General features: G+C 41.2%; 1 protein-coding gene across 18 annotated transcripts in view; it reads left to right on the top strand.

Moving 5' to 3' along the window:
* Positions 1-26,871, top strand: part of KALRN (kalirin RhoGEF kinase) — a 699,137-nt gene that overhangs the window by 486,197 nt on the left and 186,069 nt on the right. For 6 of the 18 annotated variants that reach the window (XM_064362137.1, XM_064362136.1, XM_064362140.1 and 3 more), the window contains exon 34: positions 6,086-7,519. The exons of the other annotated variants lie outside the window; for them this stretch is intronic. In XM_064362137.1, coding sequence (XP_064218207.1) covers positions 6,086-6,148 — 63 coding nt within the window. In that variant the 3' untranslated portion in view covers positions 6,149-7,519. Of the gene's footprint in view, positions 1-6,085; positions 7,520-26,871 lie in introns of those variants that run through there. 18 annotated transcript variants of the gene reach the window in all.

Here is a 26,871-nt window from a genome sequence, read left to right as displayed (position 1 = left end):
TACTGGAATCCCATCCCTCAGCACTTTGTGAGACAGTATCTCTTTCTGGTTTGCTTTTGTTTCTCATGGAAACAATCTCAACCACTGAATCATAAGATCCAGGAAGACAGGCTTAGAATTGCTACTGTGTGTTAGGATTAGGATTGCTACTGCAGCACACTGAGGTAGAAGTAGGTTTTCACAGAAAGTGCACAAAAATAATTTGAATTCTATGTTTTATGTATATATCTCTGGTTTGTGTATATTTATGAATTTGTGTGTATTCCTCAGTGTGTTTCTCATATACTCTCTAAGAAGTATTCCTCTATGTGGTTTGAGGGGCAAGGACTTGGATATTTTGTCTGGTCATCAGGCCAGTGACATAAACTAGTAAATCAGGTCCTCCAAAAGCTCATGACTGTTGCTGGTACAATACAGGGCTTACCTGAGCTGTATCCTGAAGTTATTTTTGCCCCTACTTCCTATTCTCTTTCAATATGAAAGACCAGTTTTGCTGTCAAACATGAAGGGGATGGCTGGGCACGGCAGCTCACACCTATAATCCCAGCACTTTGGGAGGCTGAGGTGGGTGGTTTCACCCGGTCAACATGGTGAAACCCCACCTCTACTAAAAATACAAAAAATTAGCCAGACGTGGTAGTGCATGCCTGTAATCCCAGCTACTCAGGAGACTGAGGCAGGAGAATTGCTTGAACCATGGAGGTGGAGGTTGTAGTGAGCCAAGATCACACCACTGCACTCCAGCCTAGGCAACAGGAGCAACAGAGCAAACTCTTGGAAACAGAGTTTCCAGACTCTGTCTTGGAAAAAAAAAAAATAGAAAAAAAAACATGAAGGGGGAATATGTATGTACACATATGTGTTTGTATGTGTGATTATACATATGTACATATATATGTATGTGCATATATGTATATATCAAGAAAATACACCAAAATGTAAGTAATGGGTATTTCTGGGTGGTGGTTTTTTCAGTTCTTACGTTATGTCTTACAATAAGACATAATAAATTTAACAAAAACCTAATAGATATTTTTTAAAGACTAGAAAGGAACAAGATTATCAGATAGTTCCTGGGGTCCACCCTCTGCATGTACCAAGGGTGAGGGGCAAGCAGGTACCTAGCAGAGAACAGTGTGATCCACTTCTCAGAACCTTGGGATTCAAGAAGGTGGTCAGACAGTAAATTCAGGCTGACTTGCAGAACTGGTGGAGGTTGTGAGCTGAAGAACTGGCAACTTTGTTTGGTTGCGAAGGTCAGGAGCCTTGGTCTGTGAAAGGAAAGTGAAGGAAAATCCAGCGGGTAGGGAGTGGGGAGCAGGAAGGGGATAAGAAGTCCTTCAGGGTTTTCCCCAAAACTCAGCAGTTTAGATACCTGTGGAAAAGGTGAAGAAAAGCTTGAAATACATCTTCAAATTTATGAGGCGTTTTCATGAGAAGACATGCAGTGGTAGAGAGAAGCAGACATGTTTCCAGTTTGGTGTTCACTTTCTGTGATTCCAGAGAGAGGGGTTCCTAGAGTGACTCAGCGTGGGGACACAGAGACCCAGGTCAGGAGGGCACAGAGAGCACCCACTAGGGAAAGCGTTTGCCACTGTGTGAGCAGCAAGCTTTCAAATAGGTTGGTCAAGACAGCTCCCCCAACCTGGTTATCCTCTCTTCCCTCGTCTCCCACAGTCTAAGGACAGAGGGAAAGTTTTCTGGTAAAGAAGCTATTTCTAACCTTTCTCAATTGGAAACAAACAAACAAAAAGTGACATGAAACAAGTATTTTCCAGGACATTTTTCCCACACTTCTAGGTTCAGAGTTCTCTCAGAGGGTTCCCTGAGCCAAGTGAAAAGTGGAAAGAAGAAAAACAGAGAGACTGAATGTCGCTGACTGTGGTTGATGTCTTTGCACTGGGGTGGGGGCGTGGCAGTGGGCGTGCCCAGCCTGTCACTCAGGAGGCAGCATAACAGGTGGGCATACCTCGGCATCACCTCTGAGGCCTTCCTGCTCATCACTGCACTGCTCAGCCAGCCTCTATCAGTAACCTCTTTAGAGAATTTGGGAAGAAGAGCCCCGGGGTCAGCATAAACAGCAAACACTGACATTTAGATCCAAAAGGAGACCCTTCAGGCAGAGTAGAATGCATGATAAAACAAATAAGAAGGTCACAAAAATCAGTCCTTGAAAAGAGCTGACCTCAAAGCATGTTTCATGGTCTTAATTTATGTCTTCTCTCTATGCAGTATTTAATATTTTTGTTACTGTGTATCTCAAGCTTTTAATTCTGATGGCTGCATCAAGTGGTATTTCCATTCTGGGCTCTGCTTTGAAACCTGAGGTGGAGAAAGCCTTTTAAAAACCAGTTAATATAGTATTTGCAGAGTTTCTCTGTAGGTAATGGAGGAACACAGAACACATAAAGTCCCTGCCAAGAACAGAATCCCCCACCCCATCTAATGGAAGACATACAGGTTTTTCCCTAAGAAGTCATTGCTATAATTGGGCAGGCAGAGAAAAACACAAAGGCTGCCTGCAAGCAAGCCATCCAGAGGTTAAGCAACTGACAGTAACAACTGCCTTTCTTACTGAACTCCTAATATGAGCCTGGCATTTTACATGTACTCTCTCCTGTCATTCCCGCAACAATTCTTCAAGGTAAGTATTGTTATCCTCACTTTGCAGATGAGAAAAATGTGAATCCAAGAGGTTGAATAACTTACCCAGGGTCACACAACCAGAAAGTGGCAGAGATGAGATTTGAACCCAGGTATTTCTAATACCCATTATGCATACTGCCTTCCACTGGCCAAGTCCACTAAAGAAAACAATTGGATGATTCAGGCAAAAAGACTCAAAGCAACATTTTGGCCCAAATAATATAAATTCTATCAGTTCCCTCTCCTCATCAGCTGAATAAAACACATCTGAATTTAAAAACCAAGAAAATTCTGTGTTCCATGTATTGTCTGTTAATCAGTCACTGTCTTCTGTGCCTAGCAGAGCATGGTATGAGTTAGGAATTTAGGGGAGGCTGTTTATTATGTCTTAGCCATACGAATAGCAATTCAAGTACATCCCTGCCTCCGTGGTTTTCTAATCAATCAGACAAAAACATTGGAAACATATAGTCGACTGAAGATGCATTTGAAAATCTGTTGCAAAATACCAGCCTCAAATTCTTAGTGGAATAAGAAAAGGTGTAATATAATAAACATGTTCTCCTTTTGTAGCTATTTTTCTGTCACTGGATGTCCAATGAATGCAAAACATCTCACTGTAGCTCAGCTCTTATTCTAAGAGTCTAACATTAGAACAGGGCCTACAGTATATTAAATGAACAGCATTTATATGAAGGGGTCTGTACATGAATGGGGGATATAGGGGAAATCTCAGCATACCCTCCCCTCATGAAAAAGAATGCTGAGAAGGTTTGGTTAATAAAAGCCACTGTCCTATAAAGTGGGTCTCATTGATTCTTGCCCCATTTATGGAAAATGCCAAAGACAAGTGCTTCTGGACAACGTGTGCTGGAAAATGTGAAAATGTAGTTGATACCCTGCAAAACTCAGCTTTTCCAATGTTGGAGTGGTTGGCACATGAAAAAGACCTCTATGCTAAGCATTCCAAAGCAGGTGACCCCTAGAATTACCTGGCATATATTTCAAGAAGTTGATCTCAGGCTCTATACTGGCCTATGGAATCAGAAAGCCAAAGTATAGAGTTATTGAATATGAAATGTATGTGTGAATTCTAAACTGAGAGCTGCTTTCTAAACAAGAGAAATTATTGGCATTTCAAAAAAATTTAATGGTCTCTTTTTCACACTTCCACTTAAACTTGTTCCAGTAGTCCTTGCCCTTGGACAGATTTTTTTTAAAAAATCATCTCAATAATGTCATGAATGACTATCATTTTTAGAGTTAAGAGCTATGCATTGATATTTAGGTTAACTACTCTTTTAAGGTACCAAGTGGGCTATATAAAATAATGGCTTCCTGCATAACTGTGTATGTATTTTCTCAGGGCTTAAGGGAGCAAGTGTTCAGTATCACCTACATGGGTTTATCTCCTATTTTCTATTTCTCACCCATCAAACCATCATCAGAAAGATTTGTGAGTATACAGAGATAATCATGGCTTAAGGTTTAAAAGGGATAAGAAATTTTCTTTAACCTCCAATGGATGTTTATAATGAAGTGACCCAAACTTCAGGTTAGGTCCTCAGGGACAGGATAGATTCTTATGTGAGGAATGCTTTCCAAGATTTTTAGAACCCACAAACATACAAATGTACAAGTATTATTTAGAAGATGGATTCTCCTTTAGAAGAGCCAACATGCACAGTGGTTAAGAACAGCTTTGAAGTCACAGAAACCTTGGTTCAGATCTCACCCCCTCCACTTGCCAGCTGTATGATCCTGGGCAGGACTTCTCCCAGCCTCAGTCTGCAAAATGAGGGTAATGGTATTACTCCCTCCATGAGATTGTGGTGCAGATCATGTGACATGATGCATGTGAAACACTCAGCACCTTGTCTGACGTGGTAAGCACTCAATAAATGTTAGCTATTAATAAGAACAATAAAAATATTTTTAAACTGCTGTCCCTTCAGAATTTTAACAACCATATAAAGAACAGAATGCCAAACTTAGCATTTATAAGACTATTAACTCCTGCCACTAAAATAAATTCTGTAGGCCTTGAAGCGCATCTATAAACAAACCTGGTAAAGACAGTGAATTATGATTTGGAGGTCTAACTAATCAGGACAGCTGATGCCACTTCCCATGCAAATGACATTATGCACAGAAAAATGCAATTTAAAATTCTTGAGCCATTTTTGCCCTGGTAAAGGTGGGCTCAGTGGGTGCACCAGTCCCTTTGCCGTGAGTTACTTCACAAATGCATAGCTCCTGGCTTTCTTCAGAATTGCATCTCCTCTCTGAATCCTAAGTATACCCTATAGTCCTCAAAGCTCAGGGTAACTACCACTTTAGCATTATGCTGAAGTGTTTTCTTTCACTAAATGAACAGTTTTTTGCCTAGTTGGAGTTCTTACTAAGAGAATTTCAGACTGTTTTTCTCATTTCCATATAGCAAGTGTGATAGAACCTTTCACATCATGGAGCTGAGCCAGTCAATGTGAGTCTGTGAGATTTTACTCTTGAATTGATCCTGAACTTCTCTCTTGGTGAAGAGCCATTGCTATTTAGAATAGATCACTCTTCCAAGAGCACTACAAGTTGACCTTCTTAAAAAGGTCATTTTTCTTAAAGAAACAGTGATTTCATTGCTTCAGATGGCCCAGTAGAGATGGCGTAAGCCATGCCGGATATGGAAGCTGGGTCTCCAGCTTGGGTTCCCACTCATTCACTCTCCCACTCAGGAATTTACTCTCTCAGCCAGCCTTGCAGTCTGCCCAAACCAACTGCATGCCTTGGAAAAATTACAGATTGCCATCTCTCATGGTCCCTAGAGACCAATCATGAATTTTAAGTCCATTACTGTCAAAGATGTACTAGGTAAATGGGTAAACTTTTCTCAGTTTCTTTCTCCCAATTAAATATTATAGCAAGACTTGCTGGTTAGGGCACAGGGACCCTAAAAGAGTTTAAACAAGAAAACAAATAAAGGGTATAAAATAAACACTAATGATCACTGTTGCTAGGACCTCACATTTAATGCATCCCTATTTCTATTATTCCTGACTCTACTCCTGCTTATGGGTCTGGAACGTAACATTGGGAAGCTGCTGCAGGACTGGTCTACAGGCGTCTAATGGGATGAAAGCATGTGGATTTGAGTTCCAACAAAGTTAGTAAAAGTGGTTCATCAGTGATCCTTCTCTGGATTGTGGACTTGGTGGGCTCCTTCTGAACCTTCAGACCAAGGAAAGTCTTACATACACTCTGTTTCCTCCATATCCTCTTCTAAAAAATGAGTATTTGCCAGGTTGCACTCTGTGCATTGGGTTACTGGAAATACAGTAGGTTGCACTGATGATTTAACTCTGTTTTCTATAAAGGGCTATGGGATCTCATGCAGATTTTTGCAAAGTCATATGCAAATCACAGAGCCCAGCCCTTTTCTTAACAGGATGGCAACCTTGTTCCTCGGTGGCACCTGGGACCTGGAGATCCTTTCTCCACTTACGTTTAGCGCGCATCCTGGGACTTGTCCCTGCAGCTCACCAGGTTAGCCGTGGCACCGTTGGGACCTCCCACCAGGACTCCAATCACCCACCTCTCTTGAGACTTCTCTGGCAGGGCTGGTGTGGGGTACAGCCTTTGCTCTGAGGGCAACATGTTCCAAGCAAAATCTCCCCACCTGGGCCATGGGCTCACCCCTCGGGGCTCCCTTCTTCTCTGCTGGGTGCAATTTGAGGTTGCTGAGCTTCTCTCCAAAGTCTAAAATGGTGGAGCACTAGGGACCTGTGAGAGGCCCCATGGCCCAATGTACTTCCCCCAGATCCCGCTCAGAACAGCAGATACGCCCAGGTCCCTGCTCCCTAGAGGTCTGCAACATGAGTGAACAGGTTAATTAGGGGGACACAGTTGTCTCTGAAGTTTTTCTCCAGGCTGAACATTTCTATTATCAGTGGCTCCCCAGTCTGGAAAAACCCATCATTCTAATCTAGCTTGCCTCCCCAAATCATGAGAAAGAGGGAGGAAGAAGGGATGATGTGTGGTAAAGAAGATGAGGGTTAACTTTATCCTTTCCCAAACACTGGCAACAACCACTTCCTCAACAATTTTTCTGTTTCCTTCAGCCTACCCAGACCTTTTTCATGTTTTTCTAGCTCCTCCCTAACCTCACTCCCTCTGTAGGTCTCTGATTCAAAGACCACTCTAACCAGCCCCTGTTTGCTTCAGGTTATCCTGTTAAGGGTGGGTGGGAAGTGTGAAACTGGCCAGATGCTGGTAATTGTTGAAACTAGATGATGGCACATGGACATTCATTATACCATTCTCTCCACTTCTGTATATGTTTGCAATTTTTCATAATAAAAAAGGTTTTAAAGTCCTCCAGTTTCCACCATACTCAAGAAAGAGTCCCAACCCCAAACACAGAGTTTCATGGAAACCCCACACCAAGGCAAGAGGCAGAGATGATGATTCCATTTCATATATACACTCATTTTCTAACTTTTTTTAAAGGCCCACTGCTTTATTTTCAATAGATTAAACCTGATTTCTGAGAGGTCCTGAAGTTGGGCTTACTTCCCTGGCTGGGTTATGGGGGAGGGCAGGGTAAAGGGATCCTTAAAAGTTTACACTTCCATGTATCTCACAATCTTATTGTGAGGATGTGACTTGTTCAGTGTTCTGAACTTTTCGAAGGAAACGTGCTCTCAATGCAAAGTGTCATTCTCTGGAATTGCACCTGGCTCAGGAAAGGACTGTCTTTGTACTTGAATTTAAATCCAATGGAGAACTTTAACACGGGCATTTGCATGACCGAGAATTGCTGCTGTCTTTTTTCCGTATGTCACTTTCTTGAATGTGTTCTAATAAAATGATTCTAAAGCAGGCTGTTGATATACAGTGATTTATAAATACTTTCTGTTGAGTACTGAGGCCCTTAATTCTCTGCCAAGAATCCACCCCATCCCACTTTCCGGAAAGATCTGTCAAGCTGGGGACAGATGCAATAAGCGTGTGTCCGGCATGATGGCGGCACCACTGCAATTGCAGCACTAATGAGAATCATATCAACCACAGCAATTTTGTCTTCTGGTTGCCTAGCAACAGAATTTGTTTTCAGAATAAAGATAATCATTGGTAGAAGATGAGCATGGTGGCGGGGAAGGCAGAGGAGGGGGCAGGGCAGGAACAGGAGCATAATTGACTCCACCAGGGAGGGAGTGAGGGAGCAAGGTAGGAGGAGAAAGAAAAGCAGCCAAAAAGAGAGACAGGCAAAGTTCAAACTTGCTCTTTTCAGTGGTAGTCCTCAGCACGTTCAAGTGATAATCAATGATTAAATTTTATTTACAAAATTAAGCCTTTTGCTATCAAGCTGTAGCAAGTTGCAAATCTCAAAATCTCATTAGGCAAACTGGAAGCAAAAGGAGAATATATATATATATGTATCAGAAGGTAGCTATTTTGAGAAACACTTTTTATCCCAATTTTTATGTCCCTTCAGCCAAGACTAGCTAGGGCAGGGGTCCCCAACCTCTGGGTTGCGGACTAACTAATGCTTGATGATGTGAGATGGAACAGTTTCATACCAAAACCATCCCTCACCCACACCCTCACCCCTCCCATTTATAGAAAAATTGTCTTCCACGATACCAGTCCCTGGTGCCAGAAAGGTTGGGGACCACTGAGCTAAGGAACTCCCATGAGCTAGTAAAAACTTAGGCCAACTCTTTGGGAAAGGAGGCATAGTTAGAAACCTCATTGCTTAAAGACTTCACAAAGGAAAGGGAATGCAGACCCAGTCAAGGAGGCTTCCATTCACTGGGCACTTTTCTGACACCATGTACCAGGAAGATACATGATATCCTCCTTTAATTTTCACAGCGATCCTGAGAGGCAGGTAGTACTTTGTTTTCCAAATGAAGAGAGGTAGATAAATTAAACTCACATCTAGAACATAGCAGATCTGTGATTCAAATTCAGATCTCTCATCCCCAAATCCATGCTTTTCCAAGCCACTGGGCTGATGGCCCAGGTGCCCAGCCTGGGGTCTTCCTTCCACACCTCCCACAGGTGTTCACATCAAGGAACTGTGCAATTCTGTATGCCCTTGGGGTACAGACCATCGTCCTGCTCTTTCTTGTGTGATTGGAGATCCCTGAACAGCCAGGGTCTTTGCAGCACACACCCATGTACCTGTGCCTTGATTGTGTAGAACACAGGCTGATGAGGCGGAAATCACCATTTGATTTTCATGGGGATTTGTTTACTTAGCAAATATTTTTCAAGTGCCTCTAAGTGCTGGGCATTATGAAGTAGGTGAGTAAACAGTCCCTGTTCTCACAGAGCTTACCAGTAGAGGAGAAAGATAGTAGTCAAGTAACACATGAGTGGATATATAAATACAACTGAAAGGGACCTTGGAGATCAATGAGATCAACTGATGAAACCGTGACCCAGAAATGCTAGTAGCCCAAGCAGTTTGCCCAAGACCCTATGGCAAGTTAGGGGTACAATAAAGACTAGAACTCAGAACTCTTGATTTGCATTCTTAGACTATTTTCCCACCAATATGTCACACTCTATTCTGTTGCATATCCATAATAGATGGCTCCCAAGCCCCAGCCAGCCGTATAATCATGTTGATCAATCAGGACACTATTCCCATTTTTAGGAAAACCAGACAGTGTATTTTGAAATGAAAATCAAGGAGTATAGTGAACTAAATTCCTGAGGGTGGTACTTATCAAAGCTTGTTTGCAGAGTTGTCTCAGAGCCCAGAGCAGAAACGGAGAGAGACAAGGCTCCCATGCTAAAGTGACACTGACTAATAAGGGTGCTTACAGGTGTTTCAGTGTTTTGGTCTGACCCCAACACTTTCTCATCTCCCAGATTCAGCAGTTCTCAATCACTCATTAATTCGACAAATATATACTTAGTGCCTACTAGGTGCCAGGCACAGTTCTTAGAGCTAGGGACACAGTAGTGAACAAAACAGGCCACCCTCATGGAGCATACATTCTAGCTGGGAGAAACAGACAATAAACAAAATAAATAACACAGTATATTAGAAGGTGATAAATCCTACAAAGAAAAATAAGAAAGGAAGGTAGAGAGTGCCAGAGATAGAGATGCATTTTTAAATAGGGTAATCAGGAAAAAGACCTTCCTGAGAAAATGATGTACTGAGTCATTTTCTTTATTTAGTGACAAATAAATGTATGTATATACATACACATGTACGTATACACAGGCATATGTACATAAATTTATGTAATACAGATAAATATATAAGACCTTCCTGAGAAAATGCGCTGAGTCATTTTATGTATACGTATGTACATATACACATACATTTGTACTATATATACAAATATACAAATGAATTGGTGGTAAATATATCTCTTTAAGTGTGACTGTATTTAACATGGTTTAACATGTTGCTGTGGGCCTAGCTCTGAATAGCCAGCATATTGTATAATTTGAAAAGTCCCACAAGCTGCTTCCTACTCCTTCCAGAAAAAGAAAAAGAAAAAAAAAAGCTTTTCATAGCATGTACCAATGCTCAATTCCTAGCATTCACTTTTTATGGGGCACTAAAGCAGTAGTTCTCAAACTTGTGTGTACATCAGAATCACCTAGAAGGCTTGTTGAAGCACAGACTACGGGGCTGCACCCCTAGAGTCTGTGGTTCATTAAGGTTTGGATGGATACAAAACTTTGCATTTCTAACAAATTCCCAGGTAATGCTGATGCTGTGGTCCAGAGACTGCACTTTAAGAACCACTAAATTAAGCTATTATAGCTGGGAGGTTCCTGTTAAAATGAAGCTATTACCTGAGAAATGATGCATCCATTTATTAGGATGCATGGACATTATCAAAGTAGTTATCCTTAAAGAGCAGAATCATTTAAAAATTGGACTTTTTTTTTTTTAACAGGGGTAAGTTTCAGAAGCCACAACCAAAGACTCCAAGCATGGAGGAGTTAGACAAGGGATGTGTCCTGAAAGGAGGTGCCAACAGTTATTTCATTATTTGTCTATCGATGCTTTACATTTTCATAACGTAATACTTTTATAAGCCCTTTTGTCCACTAATTTATCTTGACCAGTTAACCTAGTAGATAGGCAGAGCAAATGAATTATTACATTTTATAAATAAGAAAATTGAGACACAAAGGTTTTATATGGCTTCTCTTGGGCTATTAAGTCTAAGAATCCCAGCTCTCCTACTCCTAGTTCATCTTTCTTCCTCCATTAACATTTGTCATTACACTAACTATAGCTTTCTCCTGGGACATCTATTCTGGGGTCTTTAAAATCCAGGACATACAGCTGCTCTTGGCCTTTTGCCCTGTTTAGAATCCCACTTGCTGCAAGTAGATTATTCATATAAGTGATTAACTAAGGCATGTCCTAGGCCCTGAATGAGTTTCTTTTGCCATAAACACATTTCTGTTCTTCTCCTACCAGGTATTTTATGAAGAAAATGCTAACTCATTTTGTTATTAGCCTAAGCTAGAACTTATCATTATGAAAGCAAACCTGCTGGGGGAAAACACACATAATCCTTTCCAAAGGCAAATAGAAAAGACATTTTGATTATATGTACCATTGCTTTCATTCCATTAGTAGAGATAATTGAAAGTTTTCTGTTTCACTAAAGTACTCAGCAAAATGAGAATAGATTTTGTTAAATCTGATGGCTGGTGAATCACATTATTGAGTATTTAAATATAACACACACACACACACACACACACACACACAAAATGGAAATGAAGCATAAAATTCTTTTTCCCAGTTTTTGTCCTTTCTAGTCATTTTCTCCATGTCTGCACTGTCTCATCGTGGTGAGACTGTGAACTCTCCCATTGAATCTCATGGTAGGAACCCTGTGGGTCACAAAGAGCTGTCTTCCTTCAGCTTCTGCACTGTCTTTGACTATCCAGCAGCCCAGGACTTTAGAAGTTTAATTTCTATATCTGCACTCTTCTGTCACCCAATACATTGATATTCTGACATCTTCTTCCTTCTGTACTGCCATTGGGATCATTCATTTACTCAATAAACATTTATTAAGCATTTACTATGTATCAGAAATTCTAAGAGCCACTTAACAGGCTGCAAAAATGAGTTTGAAATAATCCTATCCTCAAAGAACATGGCATATTATAGAACCACTCCCTAAATCACAAAGAATCATAAACATCCAGATGTATTCTCTGTGTGGGTTACAGTCCCATGCAAGCTGTTCCCCATTTTTATTCTCTGTACTCTATACTCAAAGAAAGCTAGTTGATGAGGTTTTTTTCAGCTTCAACATCAAATAAGCACCATTAGGAAAGAAAATATACCTGGGGAAGAGAAAAGTGAGATGAGGAAGGAGCACTAGTCTGCAGTTCTGAGTACACACAGAGATAGGTATGTATCAGCAGCCCAAATGCATGGTAAGCAGGGAGCAGTATAGGATCCAATATCTGCTATAGACATTCCATGTGTGGACCATGGAAACTGATATATATGGATCATAAACCTTGGATGACTAGAAGTTTCATATTGATGAAAGATCCAGTGTGAATGTGGTTGTGCTGAGCTTTAGACTTCAAAGTGTGCTGTGAAAATGACTATCCCTTTAAAAAAAAGTAATGTTCACTGCAACACAAGGACTGAACATATGAGAAAACAGGTTGCGTTGTGGGAGAGAGAGTGGAATGCAGAGGATTCAATGAGCTAAATAAGTATTGGAGAACCCATGAGAAAGATTCAGACCCTAATCCAATAATGTGTGTGTATGTGCATATAGGTACACAAATACATATGCACAGGAAATGAGTCAAAGGCCAGTTTTTATGAGGATGAGTCTCTTAAATACATCTCAGACTTATAATCCAGAAAGAAAGACAAGTTTAGAAAACCAAAAATGTAGTCAAAGTTAAAGATAAGATTGTTAGGGTGACCAAGTGGCTTAAGGAATATCACACATCTTCCTCCCATTTATACGGAGCCACCTGAAGGTCTAGCAGCTTTCACACTCTCAGCAGCTTAGAGGGGCTGCTCAGGCTCTGAACACTCTTCTTTAGGTTGGGCTTCATGAATAGTAGAATGACAAGCCAGAGGTTCAGGACAGATATGCAGCTGGTTCTCAGTTCTGTCCTTTGAAACCTTTTTTTACTGGTTCTGCAAACCTGTCCTGGCCCTGGAGAGAGTTTTCTCAGCACAGGTGCTTATATCCAGGCTTACTAATGACCATCAAAGGTGCCAGTGTCATGACAATACAGCCAGGCCTACCATGAGTCAATGTGGACATGGATAATGGTAGCCATGGTTAGAATTTAAAGGGTTCAGAAATAGCAGCGATGGGAGAGGGGGTTTCTATGTGTCTGCCTTTAAGTTTCTGGGATGGTGGAATAAGGAATGTTATTCTATTTGTAAGGATGGCCAGTGATTCTGTTGCCTATTAATGGTGACCTTCTAATCAGCCTTATACCTACAATGTGGAGTTTTTAGATTTGGCTGTGCTGAGTTCTGCTGGGTGGTTGTTATGGCATGCATCTGAGTAAAGGGAAGTACCAGGATGGGGGTGGGGTAAAAAATAATTGATGTAGAAAGAGGGTTTAGATTTTATTGGTGTGGCACTCTGACTCTAAGAATGACACATAAATATAGCACTCTAAGTGTTGCTCACAGATCCACGAGGACTTGCCTGGGATCTTGTTCCTGTGAAAAGCAAGTGGTTGATAAAATTGATTGGCACAATTGAACTTCTCCAAGACCAGCTAGAAGTTAGCAATGAAAATAGGAGGCTTTGTACTTCTCAGACTTTCGTCTATTTTCATTTGCTGTTGAGGATGCTGATATATTGCTTTATGTTTTGGTATTTCTGGGGCTATTCAACCAAATAAACTTGTAGGAGAGCCACAGACATAACCCACAAAGCCAGGCCAACTCAGATGATCTAAGTGCTCTCTGTCTACCCTGCAAAGCCACATAGACAGGCTTGAAGATGGAATAGGTCATTAAAGTGGGAGCTGGGGGGGTGGTCTTTGCAGTGCTTGATTGATTGGTTGGTGTTATAGAATAAAAGCGATGACATTTCAGCTTAATGACACAGCAAAATGTTGCTTGTAGTGCTTCACACATGCACAGCCTTTAAAGAGAGGCCATCAAGCCATCAACCCAGCATTTCTGGCTTCTGAGGAGTGTATGATTCAGGAATTAAAGTGAAAAAATGATGAGCCCAGTGAGTGTGATGGTCATTCAAAATGACTGCTTAGATCATCACTACATGCCAGTTTCCCAACATGCCTCAGACCTCAAATTTGGTCATAATAGTAAAAAATCTGGATAACTTATTTTTTTCTGGATTAAAAGTCTTATAAAAATGCATATGGAGCCAGTTGGGGTGGCACATGCATATAATCCTAGCATTTTGGGAGGCTGAGGTGGGCAGATCACTTGAGCCCAGGAATTTGAGACCAGCATGGCCAACATAGCAAGACCCCATCTCTACCAAAAATGATGCAAAAATTACCCAGGTATGGTGGCATGCACCTGTAGTCTCAGCCACTTGGGAGGCTGAGGTGCGTGGATCACTTGAGCCCAGGAGGCAGAGGTTGTGGTAAGCCAAGATCACACCACTGCACTCCAGCCTGGACAATGAATTGAGACCCTGTCTCAAAAAAAAAAAAAAAAAACAATGCATACGGGAGCAGGGGTAGGAGGATTAAGGATGTTGAGGGTTATATAGAGTAGCACCACTAGTCACATCTTTGGTAAATGTTTGACATGAGGAGGACTATAAAGGGTTATGCCCAAAATAATATAATGATTGGGGTTCTGGAGAGTCCCTTCACTTTCAGAGACTATAGAAATGGCTAATACCTCCTCCAGAGGCCAATGAAGGTGTTGTGTCTCCAAAACAGAAGAATGTATTGCTTATAATTAGTGACTCTCAAGAAGTACTGGGTATCCATCACATTCATTAATTTATTCATCCAACAGATATTTATGAGATACCTACTATGTGTCAGGAACTATTCTAGACAGCAAAAAGAAAACAACAAAAACCACAGACAAGAATTCCTGCCCTCATGGAATTTATATTCTTGTGGAAATACAGACAAAGAAGTAAAATATATAAAATGCTAGATGATGATGCATGCTACGGTGAAAAATACAGCTGCAAAACAATGTAGGGAGGGCAGGGGATGAGGAAGGAGTGCAGGGAGAAACTAAGATCCAATGACTGACACAGTCAGGGCTACAGGGCACTAGGAAATTCATCCAGATGATCTCAAGGCAGGTAACAGTAATGAGTCTGTGAGTCTTGGAGGAAATGGAGAGGTGAGGGTTTTGCAAGAAACATATACAGATTTTATAAATCTCTCTTTATTGCTCCACACAAAAAACGTGAAAACAAGGGGAGGAGCAGTTTTATCTAGGAGCAAGTAGGAGCTCTCAGGTAAGATAGCCTCTGCCCCAGTCTTCATGCCTCCTCTGGAGTGAGGAAGTCGCCCAGAAATGTGCCCCAGAAATCAAGTGGGAATCGCAGACTAGTCCCCCATCCTTTACCAGCAGTCAAGAGAAGGCTTTCTGATATGACATCAGCCTAGGGTTGAGGAACTGGGATTCCATTCAAAGTGACAATGACCTCATCTATGGTGTGGTTTAACATCTTTTAAATTCACATGGTGAGATTCTTAAAAACAAATCAAGGTTTGGTCCAAGTTCTATATGAATCTGGGAGCCAAGAACTCATATTATTCATACAGTATTCATAAATGAAGGGAAGCTTAAAGGAGCATTGCAGATTCTGGGTAGTGTGATAGGTATTTTATTTGTTTTGTCCCTAAGAGGTTTAAAAATATTAATTCTGTTTGGTTACTTTCCCTGATTCCTAGCAGACTATAGGTCCCTTCAGTCTAGTTTGATAAAGTTTCAGCAGCAGCAGGGAGCATGGTTTCCAACATACCTACCTGGAGACCCACCATGGTAACTAGTACAAGGGCAGAGAGAGTCTCAGTTTGCTTTATCACAAACAGGAAAGAATCCCAGGGAAGCCAGTGAAGAGATGCAGGAATTCCTGTTGCAGTCTTGGGATAGTAATTCCTTTCCAGATAAGGGCTGAATGGGGCAGGTTCATCCCAACTCAGGTCTTGTCATAGGAGCCAAATATTGTAATGGTAAACAAAATCACATTCTCTATGTTGCTATGAGAAATCAAATGTACTACTTGGTTATTTGTTATTTTTCTGTTTTCTTGGATCTACACTTATGCTCAGCAGGGGGGCTCTAAACATACCTGTATAGGTCAACCATCTTTTTGTCCTATCCTGATAAAAATTTAATTTTGAACATGACTCAGACTAATCTATAGATTGTAAACACTTTTGAACTTACATGTAAGTGTAGATCATTAGCTGGGTAAAGAACCAGTATAGTTTTATAAAATTCATGTCAAATCATACTAGTACTTGAATTGATAATTGCCACAGAATAAGTTCCAAGAGGGTAGGGATTCTTGTCTTCGATCTTCACTGCTATATCCCCAGTACCTGTGCTAGTATCTGACACGTTGCAGGTAATGCAAGTACAATTGCACAGTATGCACAGCAAGTGCAGTCTCCTTAGTGTACAGAAACACACAGAGAAATACTTCCCATCTTTAGTGCAACCAGACTGGTAGATGAGGACCTCCTCTGTTGGACTGCTCAAGAGTAGGAAGGAGTTCTTCAGAATGATGTTATACTTGACAAAAACAAGGAGCATACTGCTTAAGTTCAGTTCTTGATAATGCAAGAGTGGAAGACAGGTTTGATGCATGATCTGGTAGGCAAAACTCAAATCCAGAATCGAGGGCCAGGATAGTTTAACAGGTAGGACCTGTTAGCCCTAATAAATTATAGCCTTGGAGCTTCTTTGCTAGATTTTCAAAGAAGCTCTAAGGCCATAATAAAAGTGGACAATGGAACCCAGGTGCACAGCTAGTTGTGGGAAACTACAGGGTGGTTTGGTCACTGACAATTCAAATAATTCTGATAAATGGCAACTCTTCTCTCAACACGATTTTATTGTGCACGAGTTTTTAAATGCACTACTTGACTTCTGGGGCTCTGTAGACCATTTCTAATTAAGAATGGAAAATGAGAAGATTGAAAAAAAAAAGAAAGCACCAAAGGCCAGGGCCAATGAACAGGAGAATAAATCCAACAGGGCACATGTCAAATAAAAAAAGAAAAAAGAAACAACTGCTATGAGAAGTCAGATTTGAAAAATGTCCCTCATTTGGTTTGCTTCACTGAGTTGGTTACCAATGAGAAATTCTGAGGTCTCAAAGACAGTGTTGACTGCAAATGCGCTTCTCTCTGCCCTGCCCCATTCCCATCTCATTCAACATTCCTGAAGCTCCAGAAAATGAAAATGTGAAAATCAATCCATCTGTTGTGAGTCAGCCCAAGAAATGGTCAGCAGTGGTCTCTGATGACAATTCCCTGGTAGCAAGTGACGCTGGTCTTCAGCTTGATTTTAATGAGCTTTAGGACTGTTCCAAAAATACATAAAAGGAATAGAAAATATCCTTAATTAGAAAAATCATATAGTCCATTTGAGAGAAAGAAAATATAAATAGGGAACATAATTCATACCATGTGGGATAGGAATAGCCATTGAATTATCCTGAGAAGTCCAAAAGCTTGAATGATCTCCTCTCCCTTTGTATCTCTATCCAACACCGAAGATGAGTCATTGCATGTAATGGCAGCCATCTTCAGGTTGTTTTTGTTCGTTTATTTGTTGCCCAGACTGATGCGCAGTGGTGCGATCCTAGCTCACTGCAGCCTTGACCTTCTGGGCTCAAGTGATCCTCCTGCCTCAGCCTCTTGAGTAGCTGGGACTAGATATGTGCCACCACACTCAGCTAATTTTTGTACTTTTTTGTAGAGATGAGGTCTTGCTATGGTTCCCAGGCAAGTCGCAAACTCCTGACCTCAAGTAATCCTCAGCCTCCCAAAGTGCTAAGATTACAAGCCAGATTGTTTTAAGAACTACTAGTAATAATTATGATAGTAGTAGTAACAACAATAATAAAATTCAATAATTTGGCTATAACTGTATTCAGTTTGTATTTGTCTTAGTATGGCCCCATTATAACTCTCTCCCTTTCTTAACTTTATTTTTCCTGCCACTCTTTTAAAGTTCCTGGACTCCTACCAATACTCATCCCTAAGACAATTCTATCGAGAACAAAAGTGAATATATCTGTCAGGATAAGCCAGGATTTGCTATGGTAACAACTCTAAAAATATTGGTGACTTTAAACAACAAGGACTTGTTTCTTGTTAACACCACATGTTTGTAAAATAGTGTTATCCATAGCAGGGGGCTCTGTTCATTATAGGCCCTCAAGGGACTCTCTGGCTGATGGACCAGCTTCTAAAGTTGCCAGTTACCATCCCAGACAGAAAGATAATGCTGAATGTTGTTACTCCCACAGTTAAATGCTCCAATCTGGAAATGGCTCAATACCAATGGCCAGAACTAGTCACATGGTCCTACTCAATCACAAGGAGGCCAGGAAAAGCAATTGAGTTGTATATCCAGAAGGTGGAAATATCCAGTGAGTGTCAGAATGACTACCTTAGCAGTTAACATCAAGTCATACTTGCAGATAATTTACATTTGGACTCCAATACTTATATTTTGGCTTTAACTCAAATAGATTTTCAAATTTTGGCTCTACTCAACAGATTTATGTGTGTAAATTTCAAACTTATACATTGAAGTAGGGTTATTTATGTTTAGCTCATGGTTTGCTTTCTGTTAATCTCTGTATCAGTCCATCCTCACATTGCTATAAAGAAATACCAGAGACTGGGTAATTTATAAAGAAAAGAAGTTTAATTGGCTCCTGGTTCCACAGGCTGTACAGGTTCCACATGCTGTGCTCGCATCTGCTGGGCTTCTAGGGAGGCCTCAGGAAACTTACGTGGCAGGAACAGAACGAGAGAGAGAAAGTGAGCGGGGAGGTGCCACACACTTTTTTTTTTTGAGATGGAGTCTCGCTCTGTCGCCAGGCTGGAGTGCAGTGGTGCAATCTTGGCTCGCTGCAATCTCCACCTCCCAGGTTCAAGTGATTCTTCTGCCTCAGCCTCCCAAATTGCTGGGACTACAGCTGCATGCCACCACACCCAGATATTTTTTGTATTTTTAGTAGAGACAGGGTTTCGCGATGTTGGCCAGGATGATCTTGATCTCTTGACCTTGTGATCCTGCCTCAGCCTTCCGAGTAGCAGGGATTACAGGCATGTGCCTCCATGCCTGGCTAATTTTTGTATTTTTAGTAGAGATGGGGTTTCACCATATTGGCCAGGCTGGTCTCAAACTCCTGTCTTGTGATCCACCCACCTCGGCCTCTCAAAATGCTAGAATTACAGGCATGAGCCACCATGCCCAGCCTAGCTATTCCATTATTACGTAGTTTGTGGTATCATTGCCAGGGTAAATTCCAATGCAAATCTCATTCACATAATGGACACAAGCAGACCTGGGCAAGAAAATGTAGCACTGTAATGGCATAGAACACTGAGTTAGAATCAGGAAATTTAGCTTTGGTCCTAATTCTGCTATTGATCAGCTATGTGATCTTTGAAAAACATGTTAGCCAAATCATCTCTTATCCGAACCTGTTTCCTAGGCCGGGCATGGTGGCTCACACCTGTAATCCCAGCATGTTGGGAGGCTGAAGTGAGCGGATCACTTGAGGTCAGGAGTCCAGGACCAGCCTGGACAACGTGGTGAAACTCCATCTCTGCTAAAAATACAAAAACTTAGCTAGGCGAGGTGGCACACCTCTGTAGTCCCAGCTACTCAGGAGGCTGAGGCAGGAAAATTGCTTGAACCTGAAAGGCGGAGGTTGCAGTAAGCTGAGATTGCACCACTGCACTCCAGCCTGGGTGACAGAGGAAGACTCTGTCTCCAAAACAAAACAAAACAGAAACTGTTTCCTAATCTGTAACACTGGAAAGTAATAGAAACTGATTTCCAAATTTCCTTGTTTTTTGATTGTATACTTTCCTATTACTGGCTTAGTTCTGACCAAAAATTCCATGACTTTTATGGGGGGAAAAAATAAACACACATCCTAACTAATGTTGAATTGGAAAAAACCACATATTTATATATAAATAATAATCTAATTTTATATATAATTATTTATACTGATAAAAGAGACATAGATACTGTAAAATAGTAATTTAAAAAAGTATTTATGGCTGGGCACGGTAGCTCATGCCTGTAATCCCAACACTTTGAGAGGCCACAGTGGTAGGATCACTTGAGTCCAGGAGTTCAAGAGCAGCCTGGGCAACATAGCGAGACCTCCTCTCTACTAAAAATTAAAATAAAAATTAATTTAAAAATTATTTAGCTTTGAAATACAGGAAAAGATGTTTTCAGAAATTAACATATATGCTCCATTTTCTCTCTATTTATCCATTCATTTAAAAATGTATTGAGCCAGGCCAGGTATGGTGGCTCATGCCTGTAGTCCTAGCACTTTGGGAAGCCTAGGTGAGCAGATTGCTTGAGACCAGCCTGGGCAACATGGCAAAACCCCATCTCCACTAAAAATACAAAAAAATTAGCCTGGCGTGGTGGCACACACATGTAGTTCCAGCTTCTCAGGAGGCTGAGGTGGGAAGGTCACTTGAGCTTGGGAAGTCGAGGCTGCAGTGAGCCAAGATTGCACCACTGCACTCCAGCCTGGGTAATGGAAGAAGTAAGACCCTGTGTCAAAAAAAAATGACAAAAACAAAAAACTATTGAGCATATGTCATGTAATCAGCTGGGTTAAGTGACCAGAGAGTTGCAAGGACGTTGAGGATACTGTCAAGAGCATTACTAAAATAATGAGCCATGCACCTTACTCTCCAAGAGGTGAAGCGTAATTCCCCACTCTTTTAAGTATGGCCTGTATATATAAACTAATTTTCAAAGAGTACAGTGTAAAAGAAAGGTAAAGAGTAACTTCACAGCAGAGAAATCTGGCAAATGCCACCTCAGTCAGGTTATCAACAGGTTACCTCTGTCAAACATCAACAGTGAGAAGTCACATTGATAGCATGCACCCTTGATATGGTGTGATGGTCTTCCTCCCCAAATCTGTAACTCCAGTCTACTCATTAGAAAAACATCAGATACATTCCAGTTGAGAAATATTCTACAAAATACCTTACCAAAACTCAATATATGCAAAAGCAAGGAAATCTGAAATACTGTCATAGCCAAGAGGATTCTAAAGTGACATACTAAAGGTAATGTGGCATCCTGAATGGTATTTTGGAGGAGAAAAAGAATATTAAGTAAAAACTAAGGGAATCTGAATAACGTATGAACTTCAGTTAAAATTGGTTTATTTATCAGAAAACCAAACACCACATGTTCTCACTCATAAGTGGGAGTTGAACAATGAGAACATATGGACACAGAAGGGGTAACAACACACACTGGGGCCAGTTGGGGCATGGGAGGGCGATGAGAGGGAGAGCATTAAGACAAAAAGCTAATGCACGCAGGGCTTAAAACCTAGATGATGGGTTAACAGGTACAGCAAACCACCATGGCACACGTATACCTATGTAAGAAACCTACACGTTCTGCACATGTATCCTGGAACTTAAAATAAAATAAAAAATAAATAAAATAATGAGTCATGGCATCTAAGCTACATGTGAAGGAAAGTGATGAAGAGAGAGTATTGATGGATTAGGAGAAAGTAATGGGCTCTATGAATTGGAGGTCTAGTGGGGTGAAAGAAATGTATGAGTATCTGAATAAGCAAAATGGAAGGAGAGGAAGGTGTGGTAAGGAAGAAAGATATGAGATGTCTACTTCTAACCAAAATAGAGAAGTAAGAACCAGATTTACTTCCTGGTTCAAAACAATTTTTTTTTTGAGACAATGTCTTGCTCTGTTGCCAGGCACCAGGCTGAAGTTCAGTGGTGCAATCTCGGCTCACTGCAACCTCCACCTCCTGGATTCAAGCAATTCTCCTGCCTCAGCCTCCCGAGTAGCTGGGACCACAGGCACGCACCACCACGCCCAACTAATTTTTGTATTGTTTTAGTAGAGACGGGGTTTCACCATGGTCTCAATATCTTGACCTCGTGATCCACCTGCCTTGGCCTCCCAAAGTGCTGGGATTACAGGCGTGAGCCACTGTGCCTGGCCCAAATCAATTTTTTTAATGGGCAAAATATAAGAAACAATAATTTTCAAGACACTAGACATGAGACAACAAGGACAGCGTGATCCCTGAAAGACAATAAACAAACCAAGCAAACCCTACAAATACCCCAGCTTACTGCTTTGAGTTTCCAGGTGTCAGTGCAGGGACAGGTAGAGTGCCTGTTTCCCACCAGCCAGAGTAAAAAACCTCAAATTCACAAGGAATCAGGAAGAATACTCAGAAGGGTCTTTCTGAGTAGTGGGGAATAATAAATCCTAAACTAAACATGGCTCTGTTTCTGCCTATGAGACCCTGTCTCACAAAATATCAAAATTAAAATTAAAAAACAGTACATGATTGATAGTCAATGAGGTTGGTAGAGGGATATTTCCTATAAAGAATTTTTTTAAATACTATCAACTTGTAAACACTCTTGAATATATTAAAATATATAAAATGAATAAATTTGAAAAAAAGGTTATGTGCAAATATGTTCACAAAACTCAGTCATTGTCAGTCACTCCAAGTTTTCCCTGTATTTACTTCTTACACCAATTTACAGCTTGTTTCTCATCTTTTCTTTTAGGCAGAGACTTTCTGGGCTTTGCTTATACCAGCTTTACTTGAGTTTTCCAAGAATGCTACAGCATGACCTGATATGAAACTTGCCCCTTCAGTCTGCTTCTATCTGTCTGGTCTCTTGGGTTTCAGAGCAGGCGTGTTGCAGGCATTGCTGTCGGCTAAGCGCTCACAATTCGCTCTCTGGCATCCCCCTCACTCTCTATCTCCTTTGTCAATGGGATATAGTTCTTTGATGCAAGCTGCTTTTGAATTTTCTTTTCTCTTCTGATCAGAATAGAAAAACATGGAGATTAAAAAAACATCACCAACCTTCCCTTGTCTACCTTCATAAGACTCTGTCATCTATATCAGGATCAGAAGGCTTGGCTGCATATAAAAGAAAAGCCCAGGTGACACTGGCTTAAATAAGAGAGAAGTTTATTTTTCTTTCACATAACAGATGACTGCAGGTAAGCAGTCTAGGGCTGGTAAAGAAGATCCACAAAGTCACCAGGCGCCTGGCTCCTTCTAACTGATTCCTCCACCATTCCCAGGGTTTAGTCATTCTCATATCCTAGATGTATGCTGTTCTAGGGAGCAGTTTGGGCAAAAGGGAAGATATGCCATCCCCCATATTAAAAAGGCCATTACAACAAACACTAAGAGTTACATCCCATTGGTCAGAGCATGATAATATGGCTGCAATAGCTGCAAGGGAACCTGGGAAATGTACTTTTTTACTTGGTAACAATGTATCTCCCCCAGCCACCCAAAATGAGTCTTCATCACTATGAAATAAGGGCACAATGGACTCTGGGAGGCACTTGGAAATCTTTGTCATCCACACTATCTTTTTTTTTTTTTTTTTTTGAGAGAGAGTTATCATTCTTGTCACCAAGGCTGGAGTGCAATGGTGCAATCTCACTGCAACCTCTGCCTCCCAGTTCAAGTGATTTTCCTGCCTCACTCTCCAATTAGCTAGGATTACAGAAATGAGCCACCATGCCCAGCTAATTTTTGTATTTTTAGTAGAGATAGGGTTTCACCATGTTGGCCAGGCTGGTCTCAAACTCCCAACCTCAGATGATCCACCCACCTCCGCCTCCCAAAATACTGGGATTATAGGCATGAGCCACCATGCCTGGCCTCCATACTATCTCTTATTACCAGAAAAATAGCTAGTAACAATCCATTGTACATATCTAATTAGTTCCCTCTTCCACATTGTGTACTTACTTTGTACAGAAAAAGATGTCACTTATTTTGTGCAGAAAGTATTAATGTATAGCAAAGGTATCCTTGATAACTCCTTATTCCATATATCATAAAAAAGCATTGTATTTTTTCTTCTTAACATTTAAATATATTTTAAGACAGATCAATTTTTAAAGAGTTATGAGATGTTTTCCTCAAAATTGATGGCACAATGCAAAGTCCAAAGTTATAAAGCAGTAAAAGGCATTTAAAATATACACTCAACACTTATTTCTAAAAGAACTTGAGAGAGTTTAATTAAAACACTAAAAAAGATGTGAAATTTAAAAATTAAACAAGAGAATCCACATGAAAGAAGCAGGGGCTGTAGAAGTTTCAAATATATGATGAGGTGGAGTACAGAACTTTCCAGGTACTTCAGCAAATTCCAATTGACAATAATTGAAAACCGATTCCATAAGAGAATTTTTTTTTTTAAGACAGTCTCACTCTGTTACCCAGGCTGGAGTGCAGTGGCACAATCTCAGCTCACTGCAGCCTCCGCCACCTGGGTCCAAGCAATTCTCGTGCCTCAGCCTCCTGAGTAGTTGGGACTACAAGCACGCCACTATGTCCGGCTAATATTTTTGTTTTTAGTAGAGACAGGATTTCTCCATGTTGGCCAGGCTGGTCCTGAACTCCTTACCTCAGCTAATCCACCCACCTTGGCCTCTCAAAGTGCAGGGATTACAGGCGTGAGCCACCACGCCTAGCCAAGAGAAATTTTTTAAAACCACACAGTCTCTATGGTGAAGATACTTTCAATCTAGTGAAAGGCACAGGAATGTAGACAAATTCCATCCAAGGCAAAAAAATGTGCTGGAATAGAGGTGCAAATATCATTCTGCTGGAGTGAAAAGGTAGGGAGATGTTACTGGGAACTGCTGGGGGTGATGGTGCAGACAGGAGCTGCTTATGGAGGGAGTTCGGGGATGAGGCAGCCTTTGAACTAGCCTTGAAGGTAGAAAAGGATTTCCAGAAGATGACAGAGGTGTGGTTTGGGAGAAGAAGGAAGAAACTATTCCAGGCTGAGAAAACCTCATAAATAAAAGTCAAGGAGTTGGGAAACTGTTGGCTCTGTCTGAGAATCAGCAAGCATAGATGTGATTTGAAGTGCAGGGTGGGTCCCTTTAGGTAGCAGATGAATAGGCAAGACTGAAAGGTTGATCTGAGAAACCTTATGTGGTATGCTCAGGGGTTTGGACCTGGTTCTCTGGGCAGTAGAGGAATAGGAGAAGAAGGAAGATAAACATGCTCACATTCTATGACCGCTATTTTCTCAGAAAGTAGTAAGCAAAGGTGCTGTTCATGGGATGTTTGTTAGTTTGTAAATAATGTAAAGGGTTTAGAAGATGATAATATGGTAAGGAATCGAAAAAGAAACAAGCAAAAGGGTTGTGAGACACCTCAAATTCCCCACTAAGGTGTTGGAAATGAATATGTCTTCACATTTTTGACAGAAGCCAAAGGGCAAACGTGTTAGATTAAATAACATTTTGACTTTTGACAAGCACATACCATGAGGCAAAAATGTATGTACCTTCTCTCGCCACTGCCTTCTTTCAGCACAGCAGGATGATTTTGAGTGACTTGATATAGGAACCAAAGAAGGTGATATTGAAGAGCCAGAGTGTGTGTGTGTGTGTGTGTGTGTGTGTGTGAGAGAGAGAGAGAGAGAGAGATAGACACAGAGAGAAACAGGCAGAGACAGACAGGATGCAAAAGCAAGAGATGGGGAGGGGAGGAGAGAGGAGCACTGTTTGTCTTAAGTAGTTAAGAAGAAATTATCCCTGGGTGGTAGTTGTTGGTCAGAGGAGAAGGTTATGCATGTGCATTGTGAGTAGGTGGCTGACATTTGGATGAGTTCTTAAAGGAGTGCTGAGTATTCTGAGGCACAATGACACTAAAAGAAGAGAAGAGAATTTTCCATCGAGAAACTTGAACAAAGAGAAATTTAAATGATAACCTAAGAGCTATTATCTAGTGGGGCAGAAGGGAGACAGACTTTTCCTCTCACTTCTTTCACAAGGGCGTTGTAACATTAAAGATGAATGTGGAGATGTAAGCAGAATACTTCCAGAATGACAACCCTGTAACAGAGCAAATAGTGGGGCCCCAAAAGGCCACAAATCTCAGTGGCTGGAGCAACTCTCCCACCACACTTCCACTGTGAGTCTTGGCATCTTCACCTTGTGATTCTGCCTGGGGCAAGCTGCAAATTGGAACACAAAGTTAGACCTTAATAATGCCTCTAGATCTTTTTTTAAAGATCTTGTTTTATAGATGAAGAAATAGGTCCAGAGAGAGTCAATGGCTTGCCCCAGATCACTGTCCACATAGGGGCAGAACTAGATGGCCATCCAGACTCTTGACTCATAGCCCAGTGCTCCTCCCGCCATTACTACTATGCTGTCACATGGTGCCTGGGGGGCTGATGCAGTTCACTGTGAGAGTGACACTGAGATCCATGTGGCTCCGATGGCTGCGCATGTCACTCCCAAAGATGCAACTGTGAGGACGTGATCTGTAGCCTGCCAGATGAAGGGGAGCGAGGGAAGCAGTCAGATGGGGATTTCCAGAAATACTCTAAAATGGATATTGAGAGGGTTTTAGAAAAAAAAATCTACTTACCACCCTGTTTCAGGGATATTAAAATGCAGTGCAAACCTCCCACATGCACTTAGGCTTTCTGTGCCTTCTGGGGACTGATAGATCTTCTTTCTAAAATGCATTGATCCTCTACGGGAGATAGACCACAAAGTTCCAAATCCTCTCCTATCTGAGAGGTAGAAGGCTGGGAGCTTTAAAACATTCACTGTTGCTCCATTAGGAAGGATGAGCATGACAATAATTATCTAACTTTTGCAGCAGCTGAGCACCCATCTCAATGAGACCCACCAGACGCAACTGCACACCCCCGGCAGGTTGCGAGCTCTAGGGCTCAGCACAAAGCAAAACAGACGGGAATGCAGATACTTTGCCCAGAGGTTTAGTGAGGTGCTGAGTAAAGGACTATGACCACTGGTGTTTTTAAAGGAAAACCTGAGAGAAATAAACTAGACAAGGCTTGGGTTTTCCAGATTCTTTTAAAGGAAGGAAGGGAGTAAAGAAAAAAGGGGCAAGAGTCAGAATTGTGTATAATTTTGTACATATGACTTTATTTGTATCATTTTGTGTTTTTTTGAGACAAGTCTCATTC

The sequence above is a fragment of the Aotus nancymaae genome, unplaced genomic scaffold (assembly GCF_030222135.1).
Source record: "Aotus nancymaae isolate 86718 unplaced genomic scaffold, 86718_ANA_hifiasm-v0.15.2.pri h1tg000046l, whole genome shotgun sequence".
Classification (NCBI taxonomy): domain Eukaryota; kingdom Metazoa; phylum Chordata; class Mammalia; order Primates; family Aotidae; genus Aotus; species Aotus nancymaae.
Note: the sequence above shows the minus strand (reverse complement) of the source record. Positions and strands in the feature narration are given on the sequence as shown.